General features: G+C 44.3%; 2 protein-coding genes across 2 annotated transcripts; both read left to right on the forward strand.

The window, feature by feature from the left end:
- Nucleotides 1-1437: 1437 nt before the first annotated feature.
- matn4 (matrilin 4) lies at nucleotides 1438-13380 on the forward strand. Its single transcript, XM_087801641.1, has 16 exons — nucleotides 1438-1476; nucleotides 7142-7230; nucleotides 7304-7479; nucleotides 7544-7702; nucleotides 7765-7996; nucleotides 8080-8202; nucleotides 8265-8387; nucleotides 8453-8575; nucleotides 10011-10133; nucleotides 10204-10326; nucleotides 10382-10479; nucleotides 10962-11093; nucleotides 11148-11322; nucleotides 11388-11540; nucleotides 12855-12954; nucleotides 13028-13380. The coding sequence occupies exons 2-16, from the start codon at nucleotides 7161-7163 to the stop codon at nucleotides 13089-13091; spliced, it is 1974 nt and encodes a 657-aa protein (XP_087657767.1). The 5' UTR covers nucleotides 1438-1476; nucleotides 7142-7160; the 3' UTR covers nucleotides 13092-13380.
- Nucleotides 13381-19620: 6240 nt separating this feature from the next.
- On the forward strand, nucleotides 19621-22016 carry LOC148070083 (odorant receptor 131-2-like). The gene is made up of 2 exons (XM_087801001.1): nucleotides 19621-19767; nucleotides 21258-22016. Exons 1-2 carry the CDS (start codon nucleotides 19621-19623, stop codon nucleotides 22014-22016), a joined length of 906 nt encoding a protein of 301 aa, XP_087657127.1.
- The last annotated feature ends 956 nt before the right edge of the window (nucleotides 22017-22972 follow it).

The raw sequence follows: 22972 nt of genomic DNA on the forward strand, positions 1-22972 counted from the left end.
TTGCAAGAGTGTGTATGTGAGTGTGTTAATGTGAGTGAGTGTATGTGAGTGTGTATATCTAATTGCAAGAGTGTGTATGTGAGTGTGTATATCTAATTGCAAGAGTGTGTATGTGAGTGTGTTAATGTGAGTGAGTGTATGTGAGTGTGTATATCTCATTGCAAGTGTGTGTATGTGAGTGTGTTAATGTGAGTGATTGTATGTGAGTGTGTATATCTCATTGCAAGAGTGTGTATGTGAGTGTGTTAATGTGAGAGACTGTATGTGAGTGTGTATATCTAATTGCAAGAGTGTGTATGTGAGTGTGTTAATGTGAGAGACTGTATGTGAGTGTGTATATCTCATTGCAAGAGTGTGTATGTGAGTGTGTTAATGTGAGAGAGTGTATGTGAGTGTGAATATCGCATTGCAAGAGTGTGTATGTGAGTGTGTTAATGTGAGAGACTGTATGTGAGTGTGTATATCTAATTGCAAGAGTGTGTATGTGAGTGTGTTAATGTGAGAGAGTGTATGTGAGTGTGAATATCGCATTGCAAGAGTGTGTATGTGAGTGTGTTAATGTGAGAGAGTGTATGTGAGTGTGTATATCTCATTGCAAGAGTGTGTATGTGAGTGTGTTAATGTGAGAGACTGTATGTGAGTGTGTATATCTAATTGCAAGAGTGTGTATGTGAGTGTGTTAATGTGAGAGAGTGTATGTGAGTGTGTATATCTAATTGCAAGAGTGTGTATGTGAGTGTGTATATCTAATTGCAAGAGTGTGTATGTGAGTGTGTTAATGTGAGAGAGTGTATGTGAGTGTGTATATCTAATTGCAAGAGTGTGTATGTGAGTGTGTTAATGTGAGAGAGTGTATGTGAGTGTGTATATCTAATTGCAAGAGTGTGTATGTGAGTGTGTTAATGTGAGAGAGTGTATGTGAGTGTGTATATCTAATTGCAAGAGTGTGTATGTGAGTGTGTTAATGTGAGAGTGTGTATGTGAGTGTGTATATCTCATTGCAAGAGTGTGTATGTGAGTGCATTTCTGAATGTGTGTTGTAAGAAAGTCCACCATTCATATTGATGAAATGATCTGGGTCTGACCCGGGGACTCCTCCATCAGAGTCACGTGACCTCCGACACACAGTCAAGCATGTGAACAAACATCTTTCCATCACACAACTTTGAAACGTGACAACACAACTTTTTGCTCTTTGGATGAAGTCGATTTGGAAGTTTTTCAAAATAAAAGTACTTCGTTATTGAGTCTGGTTACGTTCACGTCGAGTCGGACTTTTTGACGTCGGTACACTTTGTTGTGAGTGATTTTGAGAGTGTGTGAGGGAGGGGGGGGGGGGGTCGTCTCTGCCCTCCCAGATATTTCTGCTGGCATCTGAGTACCTGCTGCTCATTCCACAGGAGAGACGCGCCGAAGTCAGAGACCCTTGAACGCACCACCACAACACTTGAACGCACCACCGAAGACGTTTTTGAAGTAAGCACTCGTTTTTGTGTGTCCTTTGCGTGTGTGTGTGAGTGTGTGTGTGTGTGTGTGAGAGTGTGTGTGAGAGTGTCACCTGTCCCAGTCCATCCTCGGCGGCGGGGGTCCGGCCAGCAGCGACCCCAGGTGAGTCAGTGCCGGGCTCAGCGGCTCCGCGGGCTCCGGAGGCGGGAAGCCGATCTCGGGGTGCGCGCCGGGTCCCGTCAGGTGCGCGGACGGGTCTGGTGGTCGAGAAGTGACGTCAGTGACATGACCGTCTCGTCAATTTAAAAAATCCTTCTAATCGATGACCTCTGACGTCACGGACCGATGAACTTGTCTATATTTAAAAGTTCAAGATCACGTGGTCTTTTCCCCTGAGGATGTAAAGGTTCGAGGTCTGAGGAAGGCGAGGGTGAGGAGGCTCTCAGTGGTTGACTGGAGGTTGTGTGAGGCTGATGAAAGGAAGTATTGAGAAGCTCTGGAATGTTGGTGTGTGTGTGCGTGTGTGTGTGTGTTAGGAGACAAAAGTCCTGAGAAGATTCATCTTTGATTCCTTCTCCACCCAACAAACTCCATCTCAAGACCATCTCAAGACCATCTCCGTGGTCCAGCAGACCAACAGCAGGAGACCAAGTGTCTGCGCCAGAACGTCATCTCACGTCTTGAGTGACTCGCAGCTGTCAGCAGGTGTCAAGTCTGGGTCGGGACCCCATGGGAGGTCACAGGATGGTATCTGAGGTCAGGAGCTGAGGGTCCTCAAGAACCTCTCAATATCTTCTGAGAGTCCCACCAACGACTTGACGAGTCAGAGACGACAAGATGAAGATGTTGACACGAGAGGACAAACTTTAAGGAAAGAGTCGACTCCTTTGAGTCACAATCGACTCGTGGACCTCACCGTCGTGTGTGGACTCGGCCATGTTGTCCGCAGCGTCGCCTGGATCAGGATCTGGATCTGGATCTGAATCAGGATCAGGATCTGGACCAGGATCCCTCGCAGCAGACCAGTCAGAGAGATGACTCGTGACTGGAACTGAGTTGTTAGATCGAGTCGGGGCTCAGACTCACAAAATAGTGAGAGTCCAGTTCAGAGGAAGAACCTGGACCTCCTGTTGACCCGGTACTCAAGGGTTTAGTGTCCAAGGAGATGTCACACTGACAGAATTACTGGTGTGTGTGTGTTTACTTAACTGTATCTCAGATGTGTGTTAAGAGAGATTATCACCTTGTCTCAGCTGGATGTTTCCCACACACACACACACACCCCACACACACACACACACATAACAAAAACACACACACACACACATACACGGAACACACAGGCAGAAGGATAAACACACACACAGAAACATACACCCAGAAAAACACACACATCCGCAAAGAATCACACGGACAGAAAGATGAACACACACATAAAAATAAAAAGATGAACACAGACTCAAGAAACTACACACCAACAAAGAAACAGACACAGAAACACACAAGAAACTACAAACCAACAGAGAAACACATTCCTACACAAAAGATAAACACACATAACAAATAAACTACACACAAATAGAAAGATGAACAGATACACACACAAGAAACTACACACAGAGAAACACAGTCAGACACAAAAAAGATAAACACCAAAATGGAAAGATATAAACAGAGAAATGTATGCACAAACACAGAAACACACACACAGAGAAACATAGATGCAGAACACACACACACACAAACACAAACAGAAACACATCTACAGAAAGTTGGAAAAACACACAGAAACATGAACACAAACACAATAACACAATAAACACAGAAAGATGAACCCACACAGAGAGGTGTCTACACAAACAAGAAACACACATAGATGAACACAAACAGAGTAGCACACAGATCACATGTGAACCCAAGAGTCTCTGTGGATGGATGAAGATTCATGACTCATGGGTTAACGGGCCTTGAGAAGAACTTGGACACATGTGGAGTCAAACCCTCGGGTCATGATTCATGGATGGTAGACAGGAGGGGGGGGTGACTTAGAAGAGTTCTACGGACCCGGGTCAGGACTCTGCCGTGAAACACGAGCTCAGAGGACGAGTCGGCGTTTCTGAGAAACAAGTCTGGAGTCTGTGTTTGTCATCAGACGATCAGCAGCAGCAGATGTTACACTGCAGCGCCAACGGATCTGAGATCTGCTGGAGATCTCATCGCTGCTCACCTGTCACGCAACAATGCACTGGCGTCAACGATGCTAGCTCTGCTGATGATGTTAGCATATCTAACGATGCTAGCTCTGATAACGATGCTGGATCTGATAACGATGCTAGCTCTGATAACAATGCTTGCTCTGATAACGATGCTAGCTCTAATAACGATGTTAGCTCTGATAACGATACTAGCTCTGATAACGATGCTAGCTCTGATAACGATATTAGCTCTGATAACAATACTAGCTCTGATAACAATACTAGCTCTGATAACAATGCTAGCTCTGATAACGATGCTAGCTCTGATAACGATGCTAGCAAATCTAACGATGCTAGCTCTGATAACGATGATAGCATGTCTAACGATACTAGCTCTGAAAACGATGCTAGCTCTGATAACGATACTAGCTCTGATAATGATGCTAGCATATCTAACGATACTAGCTCTGATAATGATGCTAGCTCTGATAACGATGCTAGCTCTGATAATGATGCTAGCTCTGATAACGATGCTAGCTCTGATAACGATGCTATCTCTGATAACGATGCTAGTTCTGATAACGATACTAGCTCTGATAACGATGCTAGCTCTGATAACGATACTAGCTCTGATAACGATACTAGCTCTGATAACGATACTAGCTCTGATAACAATTTTCTCACAACTTCTTCCCTGTAAGTACACAGAAATCGTTGGTTCTGTTTACCTGAGCTAAACCAGCTGCAGGATCAGACGGCGACACATTTTGGGTTTGACCTTTAACCTTCCTGGCGGCTACGATCAGAACAGGAAGTGGCAAAGTTTGTTGTTTCAGCCGCCACTTGAAAAGGTCTTTCCAGGAGCTGCTCCTGTTCCACTCGGTCGCCCGAGCCAACCACAACATCGCCGCCGCCACCTCACCCCAGGAGGGGGGTGTGTGTGGGGGTGGGGGGCACAAGTCTCCCCCGACTCCCCTCGTGTGAACTGTTCATTCATTCAAGTCTCTGAAGGTCCAACTGTCGGACCACAGTGTTCCCATACTGGTGACTTCCTGTCGCATCCGAGCCAGACTGAATCTCGTCCTGTCCAACACACATGCACAGACACATGCACACACACATGCACAAACGCACACACACACACACACACACAACTAGAATCTGGTTGTGGATGATGATGAAGATGATGTTGAAACAAGAACGAGGAAGACTGTGATGGTGTCCGAGATGAAAGTGACGATGATGATGATGAAGTGTGTGTGTGTGTGTGTACACACACTTGTGTAATCATTTCTCACCAGGTGTTGTCAGGCTGCTGTTTTACGACGGGGTGGAGATGGAATGCTCTGCCGCCGCTTATTATTATCAATTTACACACTTGCATACACACACACACACACACACACACACACACACACATAAAGGAATTTCTAGACACTATAATCAGACATATTTATCAGTGCAGCTCTTGACCGCTGACCCCGTCTACTTGCTAAAATATGTCGACTCCAGTCGACAGAATTTGTCGACTGCAGTCGCTGACATATGTATTTGTGCTAACATGTTTATGTGCTAACGTGTCTAAGAACTTCATGTCTATGTGCTAACATGTCTACATGCTTACATATGTATTGTTCCTAACATGTCACCGAGCTAACATATGTATTTGTGCTAACATGTTTACGTGCTTACGTGTCTAAGAGCTAACATGTCTACATGCTAACATATGTATTTGTCCTAACATGTCACCGAGCTAACTTATGTATTTGTGCTAACATGTTTACGTGCTTACGTGTCTAAGAGCTAACATGCCTACATGCTAACATATGTACTTGTCCTAACATGTCACCGAGCTAACATATGTATTTGTTCTAACATGTATACGTGCTAACGTGTCTACGAGCTAACACGTCTACGTGCTAACATGTCTACATGCTAACATATGTATTCGTGCTAACATGTCTACATGCTAACATATGTAAGTAAGTAAGTAAGTAATATTTATTTATATAGCGCTTTTCGAGACCAGGGTCACAAAGCGCTTTAACAATCAAAACAATACTCAAAACAGTACATACTTCAAAGATCAAGACAACACCGAGAACAACACAGGAGTTCGAGAAATTCAAGGAAAAGCCTGTGCTAACATGTTTATTCTTGCTAACATTGTCTGTGTTCTAATGTGTCTACAAGATAACATGTCTACGTGCTAACATGTCTACATGCTAACATATGTATTTGTCCTAACATGTCAACGAGCTAACATATGTATTCGTGCTAACATGTCTAGGTGCTAACGTGTCTACGAGCCAACATGTTTATTCTTGCTAACATTGTCTGCGTTCTAACGTGTCTACGAGCTAACATGTATACGTGCTAACGTGTCTACATGCTAACAAATGTATTTGTCCTAACATGTCAACGAGCTAACATATGTTTTCGTGCTTACATGTCTAGGTGCTAATGTGTCTACGAGCTAACATGTTCATTCTTGCTAACATTGTCTGCGTTCTAACGTGTCTACGAGCTAACATGTATACGTGCTAACGTGTCTACATGCTAACAAATGTATTTGTCCTAACATGTCAACGAGCTAACATATGTTTTCGTGCTAACATGTCTAGGTGCTAATGTGTCTACGAGCTAACATGTTCATTCTTGCCAACATTGTCTGAGTTCTAACGTGTCTACGAGCTAACATGTCTACGTGCTAACATGTCTTCATGCCAACATATGTATTTGTCCTAACATGTCAACAAGTTAACATATGTATTCATGCTAACATGTCTATCTGCTAACTTGTCGATGAGCTATCATATTACTATGTGCTAAAGTGTCCAAGCGCTAACATGTGTCCTCGAAACAAATGTGTGTTGGCGTGCTGTCGCCATGCAAATATGTGTCGCTGTGCAAAAATGTGTCTGCATGATAATCTCTCTACGAGCTAACATTTGTCTACCTGCTAACATGTGTCACCATGCTAACATGTCTATGTGCCAACATGTCTAGGAACTCAAATGTGTCTTCTGACAACGTGTCTACGGGTTAACAGATGTCCATAAATGTCCCTATGCTAGCATACGTCTAAGTGCAACATTCATCACCGTGCTCTGCTAATGTTTCTAAGTGCTAACGTGTTTACAAGCTAACCTGTTTCCGGGCTTACATGTGTGTAAAATGTGTCACAATGCTAACATGTGTCTATGTGCTAACATGTATTGCTGTGCTCTTGTGTTTACGAGATGTGTTTAAGAGCTAACATGTGTCTAAGTCCTAAAATGTATCGCTATGCTAATATGTATGCTAACTTACTTGCATGGAAAATGTTCTTTTCATGATAACACTTTCACTAACGTCTTGTTGACAAACTGATCTACAGTGAATGCTAACAACGCTAGTATCATGAACACACACGTTGGTTTAGATCAAAGAGGAAACTAGATCTTGTTGCAAACATCACTTCCTCTCCGTCATCCTGTCTTCCTCCTCCTCTCCGATAGAGTCCCGTCAGTGAGCAGGATGGAGTTGAAACAGTGTTTGTTCGGTCTCCTGTTGTTGAGCGTCGCCGCCTTCGCCAGACCGCGATCAGGTCAGTCCCAACTGCTGCGGTTAAGCTGTTGCCACATACATCTCTTGTGTTCTGATGGTCTGTTTCTGACCAGGTTCTGATGCGAAATGCCGGTCCGGCCCAGTGGACCTGGTCTTCCTCATCGACGGCTCCCGCAGCGTGAGACCTCATGAGTTCGAGACCATGAAGAAGTTCATGATCGACATCCTGGACACTTTGGACATCGGACCCAACAACACCCGAGTGGGCGTGGTCCAGTACTCCAGCCAGGTGGGAGACACAACCGGAAACACCCAACAATGTTCTCCACTGACCCCGAGTCTTGCCGGTGCAGGTCCGGACCGAGTTCTCGCTGAAGGCCCACGACACGCTGGAGACCATGGTGAAGAACATCAACAACATTGTGCCCCTGGCTCAGGGAACCATGACCGGACTCGCCATCAGATACGTGATGAACGTGGCCTTCAGCCCGGAGGAGGGGGACCGACCCAAGGTGGGCTGGAGTGAAGGGGACCAACGGTGCACAGGGTCATGACTGACCATCTGATCCCTCAGGTCCCCAACGTGGCTGTCATCGTGACGGACGGTCGTCCTCAGGACCGGGTGTCCGAGGTCGCGGTGGAGGCCCGCGACAAAGGCGTGGAGATCTTTGCAGTGGGCGTGGCCAGAGCCGACATGACGTCCCTGCGGGCGATGGCGTCTTTGCCCTTCGAGGACCACGTGTACCTGGTGGAGTCCTTCGACCTGATCCACCAGTTCGGTCTGCAGTTTCAGGACAAGCTCTGTGGTGAGTCATCTTCAGGATATCGTATCATAGATATACTTTGAGTGATGATGTCACAGTCATGTGACCACGTTGTCCTCGTGCAGGCGTTGACTTGTGTCTGGAGTCGGACCATGGCTGCGAGCACATCTGCGAGAGTTCTCCCGGGTCCTTCCACTGCCTGTGCCGGCCCGGATACACGCTCAACGCCGACGCCAAGACCTGCTCAGGTGAGCGCAGCGTGTGGTCCTCGTTTCCGCGGCGACAGAGCGACACCTTTGTTGTGTTGCAGCCGTGGACCTGTGCTCGGAGGGGAAGCACGACTGTCAGCAGGTGTGCGTCAGCTCGCCCGGAGCCTTCACCTGCGCCTGTGACGCCGGCTTCCAGCTGAACCGGGACCAGAAGACCTGCAGCAGTCGGTGTCCAGCAGGAAGTGAGGTCACATGACCGAGCGCTCACGCTGCCTCTCTTCCTCCGCAGTGATCGACTTCTGCTCCTACGGCAACCACAGTTGCGAGCACGAGTGCGTGAGCGTGCTCAACGGCTTCCACTGTCGCTGCAGAGATGGATACCAGCTGCAGAAGGACGGGCGCTCGTGTCAGGGTGAGTGACGGAGATGCTGCTGGACCGATCAGAACATCAGACACTCGTCCTCTTGACCGTCGTCTTCATCATTGTCATTGTTATCCTTATCATCTTCATCATTGTCTTCATCATCTTCGTTGTCTTCCTGTCATCTTCATCATGTTCATCAACTTCAATGTCTTCATGTCATCATCGTCTTCATCATCATCATCATCATATTATTGTCCTACTGTCATCTTCATCATTGTCTTCATCATCTTAGTTGTCATCTTTGTCAACATCATCATCGTCTTCATGATCATCATCTTCATCATTGTCTTCATGTTCATCATTACCTTCATCATCACCATGGTCTTAATCATTGTCTTCATGTCATCATCGTCTTCATCATTGTTACTATCTTCATTATCTTCATCCCTGCCTTTATCTTCATCATCATCATCTTCATCCCTGTCTTTATCTTCATCATCATCATCTTCATCACTGTCTTCATCATCATCATCTTCATCATTGTCTTCATCATCATCATCTTCATCCTCGTTACCATCTTCGTCGTCTTCATCTTCAGCATTGTATTCGTCATCATCTTCATCATTGTCTTTATCATTATTCTCATCATTGTCTTCATAATACTCTTCATCTTCATCATGATCATTATATTCGTCATTGTCTTCATCATTGTCTTCATCATCTTCATCTTCATCACATTCATCATTGTCTTCATCATCTTTATCCTTGTTACCATCTTCATCATCTTCATCATTGTTACTATCTTCATCATCTTCATCACTGTCTTCATCTTCATCATCATCATCTACATCATTGTCTTCATCTTCATCATTTTCCTCATCACCTTCATCCTTGTTACCATCTTCATCATCATCTTCATCATCATCTTCATCACCATCATCATCTCATCATTGTTACCATCTTCATTATCTTCATCATTGTTACCATCTTCATCTTCATCATCATCTTCATCACCATCATCATCTCATCATTGTAACCATCTTCATCATCTTCATCATTGTTACCATCTTCATCATCATCTTCATCACCATCATCATCTCATCATTGTTACCATCTTCATCATCTTCATCATTGTTACCATCTTCATCATCATCTTCATCACCATCATCATCTTATCATTGTTACCATCTTCATCATCTTCATCTTCATCACCATCATCATCTCATCATTGTTACCATCTTCATCATCATCATCTTTAGCATTGTCTTCATCATCGTCTTCATCATTGTCTTTTTTCATCATACTCTTCATCTTCATCATGATCATTATCTTCGTCATTGTCTTCATCATCGTCTTCATCATTGTCTTTTTTCATCATACTCTTCATCTTCATCATGATCATTATCTTCGTCATTGTCTTCATCATCATCTTCTTCATAATCAATATCATCCACATGTGTGTGTGTGTGTGTGTGTGTTGCAGCCATCAACTTGTGTTTGGAGGGGAAGCACGACTGTCAGCAGGTGTGTGTCAGCTCACCTGGATCGTTCACCTGCGACTGTAACGCCGGCTTCAAGCTGAACCAGGACCAGAAGACCTGCAGCCGTGAGTATCTAAGTCACATATGCTAGTGTGTGTGTGTGTGTGTGTGTGTGACCAGCGCTGTGTGTTGCAGACATAGACCTGTGTGCCAGTGTGCAGCACGGCTGTGAGCACCAGTGCGTCAGCACACCAGGGTCCTTCTACTGCGTGTGTCCGGAGGGTCAGCTGCTGCAGCAGGACGGGCGCAGCTGTGGAAGTAAGTCACACACAGACTCACCTGCTGACACACACGCGTGACGTCATCCCCTCAGCCTGCAGGTCGGCCATCATCGACCTGGTTCTGGTCATCGACGGCTCCAAGAGCGTCCGGCCGCACAACTTCGAGCTCGTCAAGAAGTTTGTAAACCAGGTGAGGCCGAGCGACCTCTGGTGGTGACAGTGAGACACACATCGAATCAAAGTTCAAATTATTTCTAATGATTCAATTCCACAAGATCTGTATTGAAAGCTTTCATTTTTAAATAATATGATTAATAAACGAATGTTTTCAAAATGAGTACATTTTTACACACACTGTAGAGTTTGATATTCTAATTACTATCATTAAAATGTGTTTTTTTTTTAATTTGTAGCCTTTTAAATTCAATATTATATATATATAAGTTTGCCAACATTTTTATAATGAACTTAACAGGCTATAAATCGAAAAAATATAGAATTATTTCAATTAGAAAATAAAACTATGTGTAAAAAATGAAGAATAAATGAATGATTTTTAAAATATTTAATCGTAAAAAAAACATGAAAAAATCTCAATAAAAAATAAAAATAAACATTTAAAAGTGTTGAATTCAATCTTCACTCTAAAACTCCCTCCTCGTCCTCCCTCAGGTGGTGGACTCTCTGGACGTGTCTCTGCACGGGACCAGGGTGGGTCTGGTCCAGTACTCCAGCCGGGTCAGGACAGAGTTCCCTCTCAACATGTACCAAACAGCGGAGGAGATCAAGGCGGCCGTGATGAAGGTGAAGCCCGGATGGTTGTCTCGAGGCTCAGGTTCTGACCGTGCGTGTGTCCAGGTGGAGTACATGGAGAAGGGCACCATGACGGGCCTGGCGCTGAAGCACATGCTGGAGAACAGCTTCTCGGACTCAGAAGGAGCTCGCAAGAACATCCCTCGCATCGGGCTGGTCTTCACGGACGGACGCTCGCAGGACGACATCACAGAGTACGCCAAGAAGGCCAAGGAGGCGGGTGAGTGATCCAGGAAGTCCAGGTGAGCACGAGGAAGACCAGACCTGTAACGAGGGTGTGTTCAGGGGTCACCATGTACGCGGTGGGCGTGGGTAAGGCGGTGGAGGACGAGCTGCGAGTGATCGCCTCTGAGCCGGTGGAGAAACACTTCTACTACACCACCGACTTCAGCGCCATCAGCAACATCGCAGAGAACCTCAAACTCAACGTCTGTCCGGGTATGACTCGCTCCCACTGCAGCCAGGTTTCACCCTCGGCACAATGTGTCTACGTCCTAAAATGTGTCACCGGACCGTAACACTTTGATTTTACTAATTTGTCTCTGAGCTATCATGAGTTGCTGCGCAATGTGCTTATATTTCTACGAAGTTACCATGCTAGCATGTGTCTACTTGCTAACATGTATCAATGTGCTAACATCTGTTGCCATGCTGAACTTTTTTTTGTGCTAATTTGTCCCTAAGCTAACATGGGTTGCGGCGCTAACATGTGCTTATGTGTCTAAGAAGTCACCATGCTAACATGTGTCTACTTGCTAACATGTATCAATGTGCTAACATCTGTTGCCATGCTGAACTTTTTTTTGTGCTAATTTGTCCCTAAGCTAACATGAGTTGCGGCGCTAACATGTGCTTATGTGTCTAAGAACGCTCTACGTGCAACGCATCTGTTGCCGTGCTGACGTTTATTTGTGCTAATATGTCTCTGAGCTGACATGAGTCGCAGTGGAATGTGCTTATGTGTCTAGGAAGTCACCATGCTAGCATGTGTCTACATGCTAACATGTATCACCGTGCTAGGATCTGTTGCCGTGCTGACGTGTATTCGTGCTAATTTGTCTCTAAGCTAATATGAGTCGCATTGCGATGTGCTATTGTGTCTATGAAGTCACCATCCTAGCATGTGTCTACTTGCTTACGCTCTTTGTGCTAACATCTGTTGCCGTGCTAACGTATATTCGTGCTTATTTGTCTGTAAGCTAACATGAGTCGCCGTCTTAACATATGCTAACGTGTCTTTGAGGTTACATGTTGCGTAGTGCCAAGGTGTCTACGTGCTAACATGTGTCCTCATGCTAGGACGCCTCTACATGCTAAAATGTGTTACTGCTCTTATATATGTCGCCATGCTAAACAGTCTCTAAGCTAACATGTGTCTACATGCTAAAATCTCTAAGAACTAACCGGTGCCGTACTTATATGTGGTGCCGTGCTAATGTTTCTACGAGCTAACATATACCTTCATGCTGCATGTTTCATCATGCTAACATGTACTTATATACTAACACCACAGCATGGAGAATGTTCTTTTCATACTACACTTTCAAACTCAACGTCTGACTGGGTATGACTTGCTCCCATTCAAGCCAGGTTTGACCATGGGCACGGCCCCTAGGGGGCAGCAGACAGATGCTATCACGTTCAATTGTTTACTAACAGCTGACAAACAATTGGATGTGTGTGTGTGTACGTGTGTGTGTGTGTGTGTGTGTGTGTGTGTGTGTGTGTGTGTGTGTGTGTGTGTGTGTGCAGCGGAGAGTCAGGGGGAGATCGAGGTGAAGGACCCGTGTGCGTGTGAGAGTCTGGTAGAGTTCCAGCAGGCGACCATGAGCAGCCTGCAGACGGTGACGCAGAAGCATATCCTTTACTGACGGTGTCACACCTTCATCCGTCGAAGCTTCATGTCTCAATTCCTTGACTCTGACTTCACTGGCGGCCATGACGGTTCGTCTGGAGCAGCTGGAGAACCAGCTTCTGTCCAGGAAGTGATGTCATGGCGGAGAGGAGCAGAGGTCGTGACCTTCGTCGACGTGTCCAGAAGTGTACTGAGGACGGAAGCGAAGGCTGATCGCACATGTATTTTGTAAATGACCTGTAAACACTACCCTTCACACTACCGCCACAAGGGGCCGCTAGAGAGCAGCAGAGAATCACCTAAGTGACATCATCAATGATGACATCACCGTGGCAGCGTCTCTATTTATACTTTTGTACGTGTATTTATGTTGTGTAGCTGCTGGAGGCTGTGATGTCATCAGCACAGACCTGATGTGTGTGTTTTTTTTATAAAATAAAAAGGGAATTTTAAAGTTTGGTGTTAATGAATGACCAGGTGTGACTGCAGTGCCAGCATCTGACCACCAGGGTGATCAACTAAGAGTCCACGTTCATGAGTGTGTGTTGATGCATGTGTGTCTATTAATGTGTGTGTTGATTCATGTGTGTGGGTTAATGATCGAATTAACTGACACACATGAATCAACACACACATGAATCAACTGACGCACATAAATCAACACACACATGAATCAACTGACACACATTAATCAACACACACACATGAATCAAGTGACACACACAAATCAACGCACATGCAAATCAACTGACACATAAATCAACACACACACAAATCAACTGAAATATTAATCAACACACACACATAAATCAACAAACACACTTGAACCAACACACACACATGAATCAACTGACGCATTAATCAACACACACACATGAATCAAGTGACACACACGAATCAACACACACACAAATCACCTGACACATTAATCAACACACATATAAATCAACAAACATACTTGAACCAACACACACAAATGAATCAACACACACACATAAATCAACAAACACAAATGAATCAACACACACACATGAATCAAGTGACACACACAAATCAACACACACACAAATCAACTGACACATTAATCAACACACACATTAATCTACAAACATACTTGAACTAACATACACACATGAATCAACACACACACATAAATCAACAAACGCAAATGAATCAACTGACACAATAATCAACACACACACATAAATCAACAAACACACATGAATCAACACACAAACATAAATCAACAAACACAAATGAATCAACTGACACACATTAATCAACACACACACATGAATCAAGTGACACACACAAATCAACGCACATGCAAATCAACTGACACATAAATCAACACACACACAAATCAACTGAAATATTAATCAACACACACACATAAATCAACAAACACACTTGAACCAACACACACACATGAATCAACTGACGCATTAATCAACACACACACATGAATCAAGTGACACACACGAATCAACACACACACAAATCACCTGACACATTAATCAACACACATATAAATCAACAAACATACTTGAACCAACACACACAAATGAATCAACACACACACATAAATCAACAAACACAAATGAATCAACACACACACATGAATCAAGTGACACACACAAATCAACACACACACAAATCAACTGACACATTAATCAACACACACATTAATCTACAAACATACTTGAACTAACATACACACATGAATCAACACACACACATAAATCAACAAACGCAAATGAATCAACTGACACAATAATCAACACACACACATAAATCAACAAACACACATGAATCAACACACAAACATAAATCAACAAACACAAATGAATCAACTGACACAATAATCAACACACACACATAAATCAACAAACACAAATGAATCAACTGACACAATAATCAACACACACACATAAATCAACAAACACAAATGAATCAACTGACACAAAAATCAACACACACACATAAATCAACAAACACACATGAATCAACACACAAACATAAATCAACAAACACAAATGAATCAACTGACACAATAATCAACACACACACATAAATCAACAAACACAAATGAATCAACTGACACAATAATCAACACACACACATAAATCAACAAACACAAATGAATCAACTGACACAATAATCAACACACACACATAAATCAACACACACACATGAATCAACACACAAACATAAATCAACAAGCACAAATGAATCAACTGACACAATAATCAACACACACACATAAATCAACAAACACAAATGAATCAACTGACACAATAATCAACACACACACATAAATCAACACACACACATAAATCAACAAACACATGAATTAACAAACACACTTGAATCAACTGATACATTAATCAACACAAATCAACAAACACACTTGAACCAACACACACACATGAATCAACACAACGTGTATGTTGATGTGTGTGTTGATTCATGTCCTAAACACACAACCATGTTTGATTCTTTTAACCTCCATCGACTCTCAATAGTGAAATGAGTTCGTAAAGACAAACATTGATGTTGATGTTCGAACCAAAACATCTTCAAATGTTTTTGAAACTTGATCTGATGACGAACAAAACACCAGACGAGGACATTTTCCATCAACTCAACTCTGAGGAGGATCAACGCTTGAATAAAAGGATTTAAGGAACAAAACTTTATCAACTGAAATGAAAAACTAACAATGAAAATATCTTCAAATGATGACATAGGTGTCATTTGACCTGTGACCCCAGGTGGACTCTCTCATCCCACTCTGCTGCTCTGAAGGTCACCTGACCAGGAAGTTTTCCCAAGAAGTCCAAGGACTTTTGTTTGTGTTGTGCAGACGACATAAGTTCAACACACATCATGACTCGGCTGTTGTCGTGTAGAATCCTCGGTGGGTCGCGTCATAGAAGGTCAGGTCTGGAGGGAAACACTTCCTGCCTTCACAATAAGAGCCTCATTACCGGCATGACCTTCACACCCGTGCTCATGAGACACTGACGCAACAACACAACAACAACAACAACACAACACGCCGGACTGAAGGAGTCTGTTGGAGGAACTCGATGAACCTGTCGATCAGATGGATCAACGTCGGTCTGATGGTCAAGCAGTGGAGCGTTGAGCCATGAAGGGACTCGAACCGACAACCTGTGTGTGATTGAAGCCATGTGTGTGTGTTGGGATCCGTCCACAGGTCTGGACCTTGTGTGGTCACTTTGGTACTGTTGAGCAACTGGAACTTGGCTAACGTGCAAACATGTAGCATCGTCATGCTAATGGCTACGTCCAATAATATTGTTTGTAACTGGGTTTATTTGATGATGATGTGACCTCGGCTCAGGTCAAAGGTCAACACCATCTCCTTGTCTTCCGACAGACCAGAGAGAATCCTCAGTCGTCGGAGGAAACACTTGAAAGATCAGATCCGGAGAGACGAGTGTGCGTCTCACGCTAATGACTCTACACAACTCTCCGGGGGTCACATGACCCACCGAGGCTCAGAGGAACCGCTAATAAATCCCAGTGTGTGTCTGTGTGTGTCTGTGTGTAACGACACTTGAGGGAACCTCAGAAAGGTCAATGGTCCCATCATGCAACTGATGTTGTTCTGACTGGATTTGAACCGTCAACCCTGGAGGAGCTAATGTGGCGTCAGCTTCAACATAACAACGCAAGAGTCACTTACTAACACACACCACTTACCAACACACACATCACTTGCAAACACACACCACGTGCAAACCCACACACCACTTGCAAACACACAAACACACACCACCTGCAAACACACTTACAAACACACACCACTAGGAAACACACTTACAAATACACACCACTTACAAACACACACACCACTTGCAAACACACTTACAAATACACACCACTTACAAACACACACACCACTTGCAAACACACACCACTTGCAAACACACATACCACTTTCAAACACACTTATAAACACACACCACTTACAAACACACACACCACTTGCAAACACACTTACAAACACACACCACTTACAAACACACACCACTTGCAAACACTGTTACAAACAAGCACCACAAACAAACACACACACACTTACACACACACTTACAAACACTCACACACAAACACCATTTACAAAGACACACACACAAACAAACACACACAAACAACTTACAAACACACGCACACTTACAAACAGACACCACTTACAAACACACAACCACCATTTACAAACACACAAAAACTTACAAACATACACACACACCATTTACAAACACACATCACTGACAAACACAAGCATTACTTCCAAACACACTTCCAAACACACACACATAATTTTTGAAAGACACATACACTTACAAAAACCACACACCACTTACAAACACACACACATACAGTTGCTCACACATACAGTTTCTGTGTGTGTCTGTACACACATACAAACACACACACCCAGCTACAACCAAAGGCCAAAATCCACACACACCCCATACACAAACTCACCTACATGCTCACAATCACAAAAACACACAGATCAATACACACTCACACACTTACACTAAAAACACATATACCCCTGGAGTTTCTCACAAACACACACACTCAGCTACAAACAAAGGCCAACATCAACACAAACACACCAACAAGCTTAAATTGTAAAAATACTCAAACACAAAACCCTGCACAGGAAGGGGACGTAAAAAAAACACATACACCCTCACAATTCTTCACAAACACACACAAATGCACACAAGCTCACATCGACAAATTACAAAAATAAAAAACATTTAATGTTAACATTGACTACACAAAAGAACACGAGAGGAGAAGTTAGTCTGAGCAGTTTCCTCTTTTTTTAGTTTGTGTGGCACAACTTTGTGTACATGTTTTCAGGTCCAAGAGGCCTGGTTAAGTTTCTTACTTGGGGATTGTGTTGAACTGAGTTAGAAGTGTGTTTGAATAGTCGTAACCTTAAACTATCACTGGACCATGATCTTTCTCTCACACACACACATCCACACACACACACCTACACACACAAACATACACACACACACACACCTACACACACGCACGCACACGCACACGCACACGCACACGCGCAGGCACACACCGACGCACACACACATGCACACAAACCTACACACACCGACACACACACATACATGCAAACGCACACACATACACAAATGCACGCATACGTACACAGACACACACACTCACACACACACATGCACAAACACACACACATATACAGTACACACACACTCACACATAGACACATACTCTGTCTCATCCACACACACACACACAGAAGCACACACAAACACTCACACACAGACACACACACCTAGAGACATTCACACACACACACAAACACACCAATGCACAAACACACCTAAACACACACTCACTCACATAGACACACATACACAGAGACGCACACACACACACTCACTCACATAGACACACATACACAGAGACGCACACACACACACTCACTCACATTGACACACATACACAGAGACGCACACACACACACACTCACATAGACACACATACACAGAGACGCACACACACTCACTCACATAGACACACATACACAGAGACGCACACACACACTCACACACATAGACACACATACACAGAGACGCACACACACTCACTCACATAGACACACATACACAGAGACGCACACACACACTCACACACATAGACACACATACACAGAGACGCACACACACACACTCACACACAGAGACACACATACACAGAGACGCACACACACACAGTCACACACAGAGACACACATACACAGAGACGCACACACACACTCACACACATACACAGAGACGCACACACACACTCACTCACATAGACACACATACACAGAGACGCACACACACACACACTCACACACATACACACACATACACAGAGACGCACACACACACACTCACACACATAGACACACATACACAGAGACGCACACACACACACTCACTCACATGGACACACATACACGAGACGCACACACACACACTCACTCACATAGACACACATACACAGAGACGCACACACACACTCACACACATAGACACACATACACAGAGACGCACACACACACTCACACACATAGACACACATACACAGAGACACACACACACTCACACTCACACACATAGACACACATACACAGAGACGCACACACACACTCACACACATAGACACACATACACAGAGACGCACACACACACTCACACACATAGACACACATACACAGAGACGCACACACACACACTCACTCACATAGACACACATACACAGAGACGCACACACACACACTCACTCACATAGACACACATACACAGAGACGCACACACACACACTCACTCACATAGACACACATACACAGAGACGCACACACACACACTCACACACATAGACACACATACACAGAGACGCACACACACACTCACTCACATAGACACACATACACAGAGACGCACACAGGTGGGTCTATATCTATCAGCTTCACAGCATCATGGTTGTGAGTCGCCTGCAGGTCGCTCACACGTGTCATGGTTCACCTCCTCACTTGAGCCAGAGACAGACCATAATAGTCCGTCTTGTTGAGCAGCCACGATGAACGCGTCGTCCAACGTGACGATGGTGATCCAGTACCGAGACTCCTTCACCAAGGCGGTGATCAAGAACGTGCTGGTGGTGCTTCTGGGCCTCTCCATCAACTACATCAACATCTGCCTCATCCAGACCTTCAGGAAACACGCGGTACGACGCCTGCTGGACCTCCTCGTGTCGGGGTCTCCTCAGGTCGTGAGCTGGATCCTCACCCCCTTCTGTCCTCACTGAGGCGGGATGAGGATCAGCTCCTCTAAATCACTGGTCTTCAGTGGAGCAGAGGTGGACCGTGCAGGTTGTTGGAGAGATTCTTCTGCAGGAGGTTGACGGCAGTGACTGCTTTTGTTGTCAAACATGGAGTCTTTTGGCTCAGCTCTTCTTCTCTTCTTACTGTCACTTGAACGCTTGTCTCTGCTTGATTTGCCACAACATCAGCGAGTGCTCTGTCATGTATGGACGTATATCAGTGTCAGAGTATTAGATGATTCGATTTAACATTTTCAGAACGTTTCAAATAAGTTGTTACTTTCCATGTTATTTGAAATATTATATATATATACATATATATATATTTCTATAATTTAATAATCATTTATATATTGAAAAGTCTAAATAATTAAATAAAAACATGTTTTAAAATATATGCCTTTTTACACATAGAGTTTGATATTTTAATTCCACAAAATTAGAAAACAAATGTTCTAAAAATTCCTTATTTTATCATCTGTAGCCTTTTAAATTCAATATAAAAATGTTTGTTGACAGTTCAATAAAGTGTATACTTTAATGTCTGGTGGCAACATTTTAATTTATAAGGCTACACGTTAAAAAATATTTGAATTTAGAAAATACATTTTTTTGGTATTGGATTGAAAATATCAAACTGTAAAATAAGTTTGAAATGATTCGATATTGAATTTCATTTATTCAATAACAAATAAATAAACAGATTTGACCTTTCGAATACAAATTATTGAATTACATTCTTAAGTAAATGTTTAATTAAACAACAACGTTAAAATAAAAAATGAAAAGAAAAAAAAATGTAAAAAAGTTTCAACATTGTAAATGTCAAATTCTATTATCAATATTCTGATGACACTGTCTCCCCCTGAGCAGCGCTGGCTGGATTGTAGTAAAAGCACTGGAGAAGTCAAAAAACATAACTCCCACAGTTTTGCCAGCAGACTCTCGGTGTGTGAGGGACCTGCAGGTAGATGACCGCATCCTCCACAACGATTCCAGGCCAGTAAGGGAACTGCAGAGGGTCCATCGCATTACCCACGTAGGTGGGTAAGTACGATCCTCTCTATGGTCTTCATTAGGCCGGAGGTTAGGGCCACTGGCCTGGAGTGGTTAGGCTCCCTAGGATGTGCAGTCCTTGAGTAGCCTGGAGTTGATACCATCAGGGCCAGTAGCCTTCCTGAGCTTCCTCCTCACCTGGTCTGGTGTTAGTATGAGGGTGGGGGAGGGACAAATTATTGAACTAAATGGTTCAAAAAAAGTAATTGTTTACTAAAACATTTAAATAAAAAATGAAAAGAAAAAAAAATCCAGGTTTCAACACTGTTAATGTCAAATTCTATCATCAATATTCTGATGACACTGTTGACATATGACCAGAACCCTTTACTCTGCAGGTCTTCTACACAAACCCTCGCTACATCCTCTTCCTCCACCTGGTGGTCAACGACATGATCCAGGTGTCTCTGACCATCTTCCTCTTCGTCATCAGCTACACACTCTACACCATCAACACCTCCTTCTGCGCCATCTTGATCCTGCTGGCGCTGTTCGCCACCGAGAACACGCCGCTCAACCTGGCCTGCATGGCGGTGGAGTGCTACATCGCCATCTGCCTGCCGCTGCACCACGTCCAGATCTGCACCATCAGACGGACCAGGGTCCTCATTGGGCTCATCTGGACCACCAGCGTGCTCTCGGTCCTCCCAGACCTGTTCATCGCCCTGGCGACAGAATCGCCGGACTTCTTCGGTTCCAGAGTCTTCTGCATCCGGGAAACGGTCTTCAGACACCCGCACATCCTCAGGAAACGGGACATCACCTACATCCTGTACCTGTCCATCGTGTGGCTGGTGGTGCTGTACACCTACTTCAAGATCCTCTTCACGGTGACGACGACGAAGAACGATGCCAGGAAGGCCCGGAACACCATCTTGCTGCACGGCTTCCAGATCATGCTGTGCGTGGCCACGTACCTCGGGCCTCTGCTGCGCCTGAGCCTGCAGAAGTTATTCCCCAAGTACAGCAACGACTCCAGCTTCGTCTGCTACATAGTCATCTACGTGCTGCCGCGCTCCATCAGCCCCGTCGTCTATGGGGTGCGAGACAGAACCTTCAGGAAGTACCTGCGACAACATCTGGTGTTATCGCCGTGACGTCTATGACAGAAATTACACATGACCAGGGTTTGGTGAGTGGCGTGAGTCCAAAGTGCGTTACGATTTATTTTAAATAAAGATTTTCATATGAGTTTCTTGAGCTGAGAAACATGTTTACTTCCTGTTGCAATGGCCCTGAAGTGCAGCACAATAAGACAACAAGAGAAAAGACTTCACAAGTTTCCTGGAAATGTGCTTTTCTGAGAAACTCTACTTCCCAGGGATCTCCAGAGACTGAAGGCGACCTCGCTTTTCCTGCCCAGGATATGCATGCAGGCAGTGAGGATAGGTGGGGTAGGAGCAGAGGGCTACAAGCTAAGCTAAAGCTAACACTAGATTTTCCTCGCTAACATCCATTCTCTGGCAAACAAAATGGATGAAATATGGCTCTCCATCACCAACAACAGACAGATTAGGAACAGGGGCATTCCTGGACGTGTTCTCAGAGTGTGTTCTGGGGAGCTGGCAGGATTGCTGACATATTCACCTTGTCCTCTGTCTATGCTGTGGTACCGTCTTGCTTCAAACCTACCTCCATCACCCCGAAACTCCAACCCATCAGCCCTCTCGCCCTTCATCTCAAAGTGCTAAGAGTGGCCGGTCCTAGCACAACCCTGCCCCGCAGCCACACTGCACCCTCACCAATTCACAAAAAACATCTGCGCCAGAAGGCTGTTCATAGACTTCAGTTCAGCATTCAACACAGACATCCCATCACAACTCATTGGGAAACTCACAGACGCAGGCATCAGTTCCCTCATGGGCTACTGGTTACTGGACTTCCTGATCAGCCTGCCCCAACACGTCCGGAATCGAGAACTACTGCTCTTCTACCATCGCAATGAATGAATACCGTGTGTACCACAAGCCTGTGTGATGAGTTCCTTCCTCTACTCCATCCTCACCCATGAATACGGACCTATAGATGGTTCCAACACCATCATTAAGTCTGT

Source organism: Callionymus lyra, chromosome 10 (assembly GCF_982586985.1).
Source record: "Callionymus lyra chromosome 10, fCalLyr1.hap1.1, whole genome shotgun sequence".
Classification (NCBI taxonomy): domain Eukaryota; kingdom Metazoa; phylum Chordata; class Actinopteri; order Syngnathiformes; family Callionymidae; genus Callionymus; species Callionymus lyra.